The following is a 12,565-nucleotide window of genomic DNA, read 5'->3' on the forward strand; positions in this document are numbered from 1 at the left end:
CTAGCTATTTGTTTCATCTGAATACGAGTGAAGAAGCACGCAGTGAGGTGCAGCGTGAACGCACAACATGCAAAAACAAATGAAGTCAGTGGACAGCGCTGGTTCTCAAATTCCAAGCTAGTCCTGTTATAGGCTTATGGTGATAATTAAAACACGACTTCTTTTAAACAGGCCTGACATCAAACAGGCAATTTACGCACATAGAACTGTGAAAAGTAAAACACGAGTTTCAAACATAGCGTGCGTGCTATTTAGGAACGCAAAATTAGCATGCCTAGTTTCGTGGTGCCGTCTTGTACTCTTTGCATGCAGAGACACCCTCGTTAGTTGTTACAGATCAGGCATGTGGGCTTTGCATTAATAAAATTAGGGAGGATGAAGGCATAGTTCTCTGTCCATTCATCATTAAAGATCCTGTTTTCGCTGTTAACTTTTCTCTTCAGCTAACAGCAACGCGTGGAAATGTTTTTCTGGGTTTTTTTTTTTTTTTTTTTTTTTTTAAAACACACAGGCATATAATAGCGCCCCCAATGACCAGTCGACAAATTTAACCTACATCAGCCTGCTTGAATGTCTCTGCTCTGACATTTCAAGAGCGCCTATCATTTTTACCTCCTCCGATATTAATTAATTAAATTAGCCATTGTTTTGGTTGTGAACTTGTGACCCGCTATGTAATGGCTTGGAAAATATCTGGCCCGAGGCCAAGCTTAATTGCCGACCCCTGCTGTAAATCATTAATGCACAAGATCAACAACGTATTGTAAAATACTTTCACTTACATGTTACCAAGTACCACTTATTCTAGTAGCCTAGTAGTAGCATTAGTATTGGTATGTTAGTTACTATTAGATAGCGAAATGTATTATGTATGTACAGTGCAAATTTGCAGGCACAGATTAGTGGGAAAGCCCAATCATTTAAATGTAATTGCTAGTTCAAATTAACATTCAAGAGAGATATTATAGCATATCATGTTAACCTCATAAAATGCAATGGCAATCATTATAGTGGCAAAACCAACAGGTCATTTGTGAGATTGGTTCACAGACTTTTTGCAGCTTTTTGATTAAACTAAGTTAATTTCATATGTTTGTATTCATCTGCCTTAAATTATTCCCCCTAACTGCAGGTGTGGAGAGAAGGTGTTTGTGTTTAACTGCATGTACAAGACCCCCAAGCACATTTACATTCATTAGTACTCACTCAGCAGAATATCATCAACGTATCATTGCTTGATTCTAGTTTCTGCTCTTTTGATAAATTAATGAATTAATCTTTAATTGTGGTCATGGTGTGTGGTGTTTTCAAAACGATGCCTCCTTGCCTGTACCTGGTGTGCTGAATCATGTCCAAGGGACCGCTTTGAGAAGGACAAGGAGGAGGCCATCACCCCCACCCCCGCCAACAATTGCATGACCCTATCCCAACCATATAGTACATGTGAAACATCTATTGGGTACATCTACTTGAGTCCATACTTGAAGGCGTAACTTTCTGCTTGTGTAACTCCCTCTGACTTTAAATTCCACTGAGAATACAGAGGAGTGTGTAGTCTACCATCAAACATACAGTATACAGTAGAGCAGCAGATGGAGTTTTCTGGAGATATATGTAGAAATGTTAATGAAGGTGATCCAAGTCAAAGAAGTTTGGATGAAGATGAAAATGTTTATGCTAATCAGGAAACAATCAGAACTCAGATGAGTACTCAGAGGAAAAAGGAAAAAGGAGAGATTCCAGGTGCGTCCCTGATAATTCCCCCTCTTTGTTTAATGTCAATGTAGTTCAGCTTTGTTCGTATGTTTTATGTCAAGTTAATATACAATTAGGGTTGTCAAAATGAACCTAATCGCAGTGATTCACCATCGTTACCATGGAACAAAATGTTGTACACATAAATAGAACTGCCGTTAAAATGTTCACAGGTCTACATTCGTTATTGTTTGCAACTGATCTGATACATACAGTATGGTGTGCAACATACAAAACAACATTTTTCACATTGCAATATTACATGCAACATGAGTTGTCTTATGCAAATCTTTCTTTTTCGTTTCCCACCCTGACCATGGGCAAAATGCACCATTGAGATCTATCGAGAAATATGTTTGTATAGTCTAACCACAGGTGGCACTAAAATCATTGAATCACTGAAATTGCAAGAATAGGGACAAAATATATTGATCTCAATGGTGCATTTTGTCCATGTTTAGGGTGGAAAATGAAAAAGAATGATTCGCATAAGACAAGTCAAATTGGTGGTTTTTAGAAAGAAGAGAGAATAAAGAAAAAAAAATTTTTTTTAAATCTTATATATATATATTTATATATATAAGATGTGCAGGTAATGACTGAAAGTAAAATTAAGAAAGAAAGATAAAGAACAGCATAGAAAATCAGTTATTACAATAGCTATGTGTGACGGACCGCTTTGCGGCCGCACATATGGACTGCCATAATGGCGGCAAGTTTGAACAGTTTGCACGCACACAAGATATTGACATTGCACCAGTTAACATACTTTCATTTCAGTTCATACAATTAAAACACAACACGTTTATTTGCATTCAACAGCTCTACGTTTATTTGACATCACACATTTAACATAATTACGTTCTACATATCAGTAGCAGTTCTGAGTGCACGCAGTCTGTTTCTGTTTGTTTCGTTACTTACGTGTCTTTAGTTCTGAGTTTGTTTAATTTACCCGGTGTGGGTACTGTGGCTTTTTCCGGCTAGCATGGTGTAGCTTCCTTCCAGCTAAAGGAATTCGTGGCGAATTGATGCCAGAATAAGAGTCCTCTGGAGGGCACCACCATTGCAGATATCCGGGGGGGAAAGGGAGAAGATTATTTCTCATTAGTGATTGACTGTGATTAAGTAATTGATATTGGTTATGATTATCCTTATTTAGGAAATGGTCTTTATTTACCTTGTTATGTTGAGGTGGCTGTTGTCCTTGAATGTGTCTTGTAAATGTTGTTAGTCTTTGTCCTCCCCTGTGTGTCTCGAATGGTTTGATCAGCCAGTATATATGTTTCCCCAATGTGTCATTGTAGGAGGTCAGTCATTATGTTCAGTTCTGTTTGAGTCACCATTATCTGGATTTGATTTGAGTTAAGTTCTGTTTTGTAGCTCTAGGCCTGAGAACGCTCTTTTGAATTATTTGAAGATTTTGGTATGATTTCAAGTTCTGATTTTTGACCCTTTCGTGTTTTGTTGGAATAAATCCCTTTTTTGAAATCTTTATCTCTGCATCCCCATTGCCTTGCTGCCTGGTCCCTCACACTATGTATAATAGTGTGATATAATGGCTTCCCTATGTATAAGAATCGTCACACTTAGAATATAACAGAATGTTCAGTATTGTGTTGTGATACAAATATAAATGTAAAGAACAGACCTTGGACAATGTCATCCATATCATCTCTGATTAGAATTTATTGGAAAAATTTGGGATTAAACGGGTTAACGGTCGCATATTTTAAATTATGTTATTCCACTGCTCGGTTGAGTTCCCCATTGTCCTGCGTTCTATAAGGGTGTGCATTAACTTTAGATATACGCACGGCTATGAAGTAGTTCCATTGTTTTTGACCGTATCACACTTGAATATTAATTCGCCAAACTCGTTGTGAAGTTTAAATGCACTGTCACGTTACATAGAAGCTGTAAAATACAGACGTTCAGATCATAGTAACGTTTAGCATATGACAGAGGTGTCATTTAGCTAGTTAGGTGGCAGTAGCCTAAGAAAAATAGCAATCTTTCAAAGTTAACGTTCATCAGAATCCTGGGATGTGCCAGCTTGACAACGGGAGATTAGAACTAACGACTGGCTTTTGGCCATAGCAACCATCCATTTAGAACTAGTAACCGCAGTTTGAGAAATTAGTTGAAATGTGTCTGGGAAAAGTAGTTCTACAAACAATAGCACCGGAAACGAACACAACGCAAGTGGCAACAGTGGAATAAGCGGGATAATGGACTTTTCGAGACGGAACGTCCCTCCGCTTCGCGTCGGGCCGTATCACCGTCTAGAACGTGCATTAACTTTGAATAACCGCACGGCGTGTCGTCCATTATCCCGTACTTAAGCCCACCTACCGACTCTGCGATGTGGTCGGTTCGGTGGTTTCTGCCTAAACCCAGCTCAAGTCAAACGGAGAGTTGTTAGAGACTGCTCCAGGACCAGCAGCCAAATTAGATTTGCTGCCTCTAGGGGCGTCCAGATTTCTAGGCTACATGATATGCCGATCATGCCGTATTCCACTCAGCTACTGTAGCTAGGTGGCTACCAGGCTTATAATTTACTTTTGATTGCAAACGTAAAATGTCTCGCTAACGTAATGTCATGCTTCTATTTCCAAAGGAATGACAGCTGTTTATACCAACTTAATATTGTGCTTATACATGTGGCACAAACAATGTTAGAGTTTGTGGTAGACATATAGACTACCGTATATTTGAATGGAGCTGATAAAAGAACATTATGAGAAAGTGGCTTAAATTGGCTTAAAGTGGCAGTGCACCATTTATAGATGAGTTAAAGAGCATCAAATTGCTATATCTTAAGAAGTTAATGTTTTCAACCAAAATTTCTGTAATTTTTGTCATTTGAATAATATAAAAGTGTCTTCCTCTTGCTTTTGTGATTGATTTGTTGTATTTATTGCATCCTTTAAGAAACTATGATCTCCAGGGAGTACATTTAGCCTACTTATAGCCTACGCGTTTAATCAAAATGAATTCATTTCAAAATATGAGGTTCATTATTTTTTTATTGTTTGATAGTCCCTATATACAATATATATAATATCATAATTAAATAATTGTATAACATATCAAATTGTTAATTCTAGGAGCCGGTACCATAGAAACCAAAGGCTACAGAGTGTCTGTAGTGAGTCTGGGGCTGCTGTGTGTTCTGCTGCTGATCGTCATCATAGTGATAGTTACCAAACATGACCAGAGAGACGTGACCAGAGAGAGAGACCTCTTCCAAGAGAGAAGCACCAACATAACCAAAGAGAGAAACCAACTGCAATTAACTATCAAGAATTTGATCAAACAGCAAAACCTCTTGCGAGAAGGAAGCACCAACATAACCAAAGAAAGAGATCAACTACAGGTAGCTAACAACAATTTGACCAACGAGCGAGACCTCTTCCAAGAGAGAAACACCAAACTAACCACAGAAAATCATGAGCTGCGTGACATAATTAGTAATTTGACAGCAGAGAAGAATGATCTGATGGACAAAAACAGAAACTTGACTGCTGAGAAAGAGAAGCTGCTTAACACCTTTCGTGAGTATTCTCGCATTATGTTGCTTAAGTGTCTGATTAATTGATGTTTTTAGTGAGATACTGAAATGTAAAGTGACTATAACAATTGTAGAATAAATTCTTCAAAAGATAAAATGAAGAACATCTCACTATATGTTTTTGGTGCTGATCTAATATTAGGCCTTTGCATTGCCAGTAGAACACATTTTGTTTTATCATTTCTCATTTTAGCAATTCCGCAAGACTGGATACGTTTTGGTTACAGTTTTTACTACATTTCAAATAATGAGACAACTTGGAGTGATGGTAAACAACAATGCATGGATCGAGGAGGGAATTTGGTGATTATTGACAGTGAGGAGGAACAGGTGAGAGACAACACAGACTTAAATGGTTCACACAGTCTATATCATTTGGTGGAGCTTTACATACCCCAACTATGGTCAGAGTAATACTAACACTCAACCAAATGGAACTATATGAACTCAGAGTAGAGTTAACTGGGCACTGCTGATTTGGTTGTGTATCTTGACATGTCAATTTCAGGAATTTATCTCAGGATTTCAGAAAAGAGGGTGGATTGGTCTTACTGATGTGGAGGGACCATGGAAATGGTTAGATGGTGAATTGCTGAAAACTGGGTAGGTCACTGAAACTGGCATTTCACAGAGAATGGATTAAAGGTGTTTTTTTAGGTTCTTGTATACTGAACATTCTACATAGAATGATTATATATTTGTTTTAATAAAATGTTGGTCTTGAAACCATTAGCATCACACCTGACAAATATGTGGCTGTTAGGCTAAATAGTTCCATTGTCTTTGTTCACATTTTATAATAGTGTTTGTAAAATGAAATGCGTATGTTCTTCACTGGGTAATATTTAGGTACTGGATGGAAGGAGAGCCAAATGACTATAATGGAAAAGAGCACTGTGCAGAGATCTTCCCTGATCGTACACCCCTGAAAAACTGGAATGACAACATGTGTACTGAAAGAAACAGTTACTTTTGTGAACAACCACTGTGGCATCAGTAAAGATAGGTAGCATAAACCTCAGAAGTATACTCTTGTCATACTGACTTTATTGTGTACTCTTGTGTTCTGTATGGTATGATGATTGTGTACTGCACTGACAAGCAAGAGTTTGTTTCACATTTTCAGTTAACTAAATAAGCTTGCTTGCATAAATAGCTACTGTAATGTAAAATTGGCATTTAAATAGTCCATTAATCCCCAAAAATATTGTGTTTGTGTACATACATATTCTGTGTGTATTCACTGTCCATAAAAGCTAACGTCATGAGCACAAGAAAGTGAGATAAAATGTTTGTACATTCAAATACTTCCCTAACTGCTCAGAGTCCCTGATTACACAAGTCATAAATCATTAGTGCACAAGATCAATGATGTTTCGTAAAACACAAATAATCACCTACAAAATGCCAAAGTCCACTTATTTTTCTTCTTCTTCTTCGTTTATTAAACTTGTTCAGTAGTAGTCGTGGTATGTATCTAATGTCAAAACATGATTAGAAAAACTCATTTATGCATTTATCTCCAGTATGGGTTACTGCAATCAACTTTTCACACACCTATCAAAAGATCAACAGCTTCAGATGATACAAAATGCAGCAGCTAGGGTTCTCATGCACTGGCTTCCAGTATGTCCCAGAATTGACTTTAAAGCACTACCGCTTGTTTATGAATCACTAAGTGGAATGGGACCTAAAATTACCTATCAGACATGCTTCAGGAGTAGGCCTAAACACGTTCCAGACCTCTCAGGTCTCAGGAGGAAAACTTGTCAGTAAAACCCGCTATTAGAACGAGACATGGTGAAGCACCTTTATAGCTGCTTTGCGGTTTAGCTCTGCAACCAACTTAAGGCCCCAACTGTAGCCAGTTTTATCTTAAGACCAAACTGTTCTCAGACGTCCTCTGCTAACTGATCAAATGCACTTCCTGTTATCACTGAGTTATCTGTCTTTTTAGTATTCTACCTTGTGCCTTTTATATTTTCTGTTCTTTAATTGAACTTACTTTAATTATAAACAATTCGAACTATTTCTCTTTTATGGTTTTATATTATATTACTCTTTGCCTTTGTTTATGTAAAGCACATTGTGTATAAAATGTGCTATATACTGTAAATAAACATGACTTGACTTGATTAGTAGTAGTAGCATTAATAGTACTGTAATTAGTCAGTTTGTTGTTTTTATAGTGAACATTAGATAGCAAAAAATGTATATTCAGAAAGTATTCAGACCCTTTCATCTTAAAATGTTTTTAATCCTCGTCAATCTACACACAATAATCCAACCCTCCACAAAAAAAACAGGTGTTTGGAGTGTTTTGTGAATGTATTTTAAAAAATACTGAAATATTCCATTTAGCCTATATAAGTATTCTGGTGCATCCTACTTTCATCAATGGTCCTTGAGATGCTTCCTCAACTTGATTGGAGTCTACTTGTGTCTAAATTAATTCACTGGACATTATTCTGAGGGGGCACACATCTCTTTTTATAAAGTCTCACAGTTAATGGTGTATGTTAGGGTGAAAACCAAGCCACAAGGTCTAGAGAATTTTCCGTAGACCTACGAGTGAAGATACAGATCTGGGGAAGGATACAAAAACAAATTCTGCAGTATTGAAAGTGCCCAAGAACACGGAAGCCTCCATCATTCTCAAATGGAAACGTTTGGAACAGCTAACAGTCTTCCTAGATGGCCGCTCAGCCAAACTAAGTAATCCGAGATAAAGGGCCTTGGTCAGACAGGTAACCAAGGACCCAATGGTCACAATGAATGAATTCAGAGTTCCTCTGAAAAGATGAGAGAAGCGTAAGGAAGGACAAACATCAGTGCAGGACTATGATTTAAAAAATACTGTAATACAGCTACCATTATGCAAACACATTTGTTCAAAAATATATGGAGAATGTTCCTTTGCTTTCACCAGTCTTACAGTCTCTTCCACTGTGTCAAGGAAGAGTCATTCTACAAATCCCAAAAAGAGACAGGAAAGTTGCATAAGAAAATTGATGGTCAAACCCCATTTACCCTCATCACCATCAAGTTACAAAAACATGAATTTGTATGTTCGTCCAGTGTACATAAAGTAAAAAAAAAAGTATAAGTGGAAGTATAAACCTAAAAAGAACTCACAAATAATAAATGATGTGGAACATCAAACCAAAAAAATGTTTTTCCACCATTGAAAACACTTTGCCATGCGTTAAATCGATTCAAAGGTCTGAGGCAATCTCTTTACCAGCACATGACTCCCCCATTGCAGTAGAAAGAGGGTGTTTGATCTTACAGTAACTGAATGAAAAAGACGCCAGTGAGCAGATTTACATTCATTCATACTCACTTAGCAGAACTTTATGATTAACTGAACCTTGCTTGCTGGTGTGCTTTTTTTTTTTTTATCATGAATTAATCTTTAACGTGTGGTCATGGTGTTCCACTAGAGGGCACTACTTCCAGAGCCAAATGCACCTCACTAAATCATAATGTAGAATAGCAGATAGCAAATGTGAATGGTGCTTAGTTATGGACATGTTTCACAATGCTTGTGTTGGATTATTATAATCAAACAGCCAAATTACAGTAATACCTTTGCAGATGAAGATAAATGATAACATGAAGATAATTGCTGGTGAACTGAAACAAAGAGAACAGAAACAAAATGAGGGATTGACATGTCTATGCCCAGCTCTGGCACCTGGTTTGTGCATCTGTGGTCCACTTGATTCTCTGCTGCTGTGTGGCATGCAGGGCTTGTGGTTTCCTGTTCACTATTAGTGGGGTTCTATGTACTGTATGTTGCTCATGTGGATTTTCTCGTATTTGACTCTTCTGTTCACTCCTGAATATCCTTAAGCGTACAGTACTTTATGAACTTCGCTTATTCTACCTTATCCTGACCAGAACCACATTCATCTGATCACATACTGTAGCTCTCTTCACAGAGTGATCCGATATCAACATAATTGTACCTGTACAGTGAACACCATAGGCCTAGAAATGTTATTGTTTTATAAAATAAGACCACTCTTTAGTACCCTTTGAAATAACCCTCTCCTGTACAATCAAGTCTATGATTGTTTTATTTTATTTATTTTTTTAAAGTGAGTGCATGTACACGTTTGTTGAAGTTGAAACTTGAAATTCCCTACATGCCTCTTAGATTGCACTGCAGCACTATGAAGTGCGCCTTTGCAATGGAAAGGAACAAAGCCCAGTCAAATGAAATGTAGTGCCCTAGTCTTCCTTACCATGTAACCTCTAGGTTTTCCCAAAGACAGTGCCATGACTGTTACAGTCTAAGGTGCCACCAAATACTTTTTAAGATAAAACAACATATTCAAATAAGGTGACTGCAGTTGTCATTTACATGTACCATCCACCAGGTCAAGTGGGTGGATGTGTGGACAAGCTGGACTCTCTATTGTCTTCCATCCCTGAGACATGACTGTCCCTTGGTCGTCCTCGGTGACATGAACAGGGGAATCATCAGTCTCACTACCTCTCTCTCTCTCTCTCTCTCTCTCTCTCTTGCACTTCACCAACCTTTCCCAGTTGATGGCACTTAATTTTCTTAATTGCCCCTCCCTGAGAGTGAGGTTTTTATTCGCTCTCATTCATTTTTGGATTGACAGACAACATAATCCAAAGGATGACATGTTAAAGGTATACTCTAAGTGATGTTATACGGTTTCTAAGCTAAAACATTTTTTGTCACACAGCTACAGTTAGCCAGCTGCCTGTGCCCTGCATACACTGCAAACAAATGTGGTCTCTGTGGACAGCCCAGGCTCCAAAAATGGAATAACAGCCAATGATTGACGATATGCGTGGTTAGGAGCGTTTCAATCGCATGGGAGGGAGGTGGAAGGAGTAGCTAGTTCTCTGTTTTGTTTGAACGTCAACAGAAGTGAAAATCAGAACATCTGTGTAGATGGGAGGCGGTGCCTGTGGTTCCAGCTGCTTGCTACCTGGGATGGCATGTAGACTCTTTTCACTCTCACACCTATCAAGTCCTGGACATGATACATAAGACATCAAAACGTCTCTATCTGCTGAGGGTTCTGGCCCAAACAAGCATGACAGTGGATGATCTCCTGGCAGGTTGCATTGTTCAACTAAACATGTTTGCAGAAAGTTGGCCATTTAAAGAGTCACTTCACCCAATAACTCCACCCACTTCACATTTCTGAAAAAGGCTTTCAAAATGGATGAGACGTTCTGAATTTGGAGAGGGAGTGCAGCACTGCTGCACCCAATCAACCATGGTGATTTCGTGTCAATCTGGGAATGAGTGCTGCAGACATGGCTTATCACAGGTAGGCTAATCAGGGCAGCAGGTGTTGGGACGTTTCATTCCTAATTTGTAACGACCCGGTGACGTAGTGTTGGACGAGAAGTACAGGACTTCGTCAGCATTCCAATAGCATTTTGGACCAACATGCCATGACACGTTTCAACCTGTAGTATGCGCGGAGAGCAATATCTCCAATACAAAATCAGACGAAATGTTACTTTTGTCGAGAAACACGATGTTTGTCAATATTAACCCTGGTAATAGTACAGTTCACCACTTATGAGTTTTCAATCAATCAACAGCTCAAAAAACATATTTTAGGGTGCAGTGACTCTTTAAAGCATTTTGAGGGGCATTTGAGGGCTTGTCATATTTTTAGTCTGGATTGCCTAGCATTCCACTTTTTAATTAAGGATGAAAACTATTCCATCATAATTGACATATGCACATTTTTTGTTTTGTTGCCCCTGCCCATCAAACTGCCCAAGTACACCACTGTCCTACTTGTGGGCGTAACTTTCTTAACCAGAACTATTAGTCTGACTTCCTGTGGCATTAAATGCCACTAAGATAGGCCTATAAAGAGGAATATGTGATCTACCATCAAAAACACACCGTAGTGCAGAGATGGAGCTGTCTGAAAATAAAAACAGAAATGTTTATGAAGGTCAAAGTCAAAGAAGATTGGATGAAGATGAATATGTCTATGAAACAATTGGAACTCAGATGAGTAGGAAAAATGGAAACAGAGAGCCTCAAGGTATGTGATACTTCCCCAAAATCAACATTAGGCTATATATATTTTTGTTGTTGCCAAGCGTAGTTTATACAGTAGCTAGCCTGAATATTTGTGAGGTAATGTACAGTATATACCTAATCATTTCTGTTCGGGAGATTCCTTTTAAAGTTATATATCTCAATATAATTAACACAAAATTGTAAACTGTAGGAGCAGATACCACAAAGGTGAAATCCTACAGAGTGGCTGTAGTGTGTGTGGTGCTGCTGTGTGTTCTCCTGCTGATTGTCATCATAAGAATGGTTACCACGCACACTGCAGAGACAGACCAGCTACAAAGGAGTATGGACCTATGCAGCAACTTGACCAGAGAGAGAGACACTAACCTACCCAAAGAGAGAGAACACCTGCAGTCAACTAACAACAATTTGATCAAGGAGCGAGACCTCTTCCAAGAGAGAAACACCAAACTAACCAAAGAAAATTATGAGCTGCGTGACATAAATAGGTATTTGACAGCAGAGAAGAATGATCTGATGGATAAAAACAGAAACTTGACTGCTGAGAAAGAGAAGCTGCGTAACACCTTTCGTGAGTATTCTCGCATTATGTTAAGTGCCTGATTAATTGATGTTTTCAGTGAGATATTGAAGTGCAAAGTGACCATAACAATTGTAGAATAAATTCTGAATTCAGGTGAAATGAAGAACATCTCACTATATGTTTTTGGTGCTGATCTAATATTAGGCCTTTGTATTGCCAGTAAGTCACATTTTGTTTTATTATTTCTCATTTTAGCAATTCCGCAAGACTGGATACGTTTTGGTTACAGTTTTTACTACATTTCAAATGATCAGAAAACTTGGAGTGATGGTAAACAACAATGCATGGATCGAGGGGGGTATTTGATAATTATTGACAGTGAGGAGGAACAGGTGAGAGACAACACAGAAGCCAATAGAAGACTGAAATGGTTCACACAGTATTGGTGGAGCTTTACATACCCAACTATGGTCAGAGTAATATTAACACTCAACCAAATGGAACTAGATGAACTCAGAGTATAACTGGGCACTGCTGATTTGGTTGTGTATCTTGACATGTCCATTGCAGGTATTTATCTCAGGATTTGAGAGAAGAGGGTGGATTGGTCTTACTAGGGTGGATGGAAAATGGAAATGGTTAGATGGCGAATTGCTGA

General features: G+C 38.3%; 1 protein-coding gene across 1 annotated transcript; it reads left to right on the top strand.

The window, feature by feature from the left end:
* Positions 1–1,583: 1,583 nt before the first annotated feature.
* LOC134067783 (asialoglycoprotein receptor 1-like) lies at positions 1,584–6,663 on the top strand. The gene is made up of 5 exons (XM_062523222.1): positions 1,584–1,743; positions 4,866–5,312; positions 5,523–5,659; positions 5,838–5,932; positions 6,179–6,663. Exons 1-5 carry the CDS (start codon positions 1,593–1,595, stop codon positions 6,327–6,329), a joined length of 981 nt encoding a protein of 326 aa, XP_062379206.1. The 5' UTR covers positions 1,584–1,592; the 3' UTR covers positions 6,330–6,663.
* The last annotated feature ends 5,902 nt before the right edge of the window (positions 6,664–12,565 follow it).

Source organism: Sardina pilchardus, chromosome 20 (genome assembly GCF_963854185.1).
Source record: "Sardina pilchardus chromosome 20, fSarPil1.1, whole genome shotgun sequence".
NCBI lineage: Eukaryota > Metazoa > Chordata > Actinopteri > Clupeiformes > Clupeidae > Sardina > Sardina pilchardus.

Bases quoted from the DNA above. Each gene is read 5' to 3' on its own strand.
- LOC134067783 (XM_062523222.1), top strand. From the start codon at position 1,593: ATGGAGTTTTCTGGAGATATATGTAGAAATGTTAATGAAGGTGATCCA. The intron at 1,744-4,865 runs GTGCGTCCCTGA...TGTTAATTCTAG, and splicing joins GGAAAAAGGAGAGATTCCAG to GAGCCGGTACCATAGAAACC. The intron at 5,933-6,178 runs GTAGGTCACTGA...GGTAATATTTAG, and splicing joins GGTGAATTGCTGAAAACTGG to GTACTGGATGGAAGGAGAGC.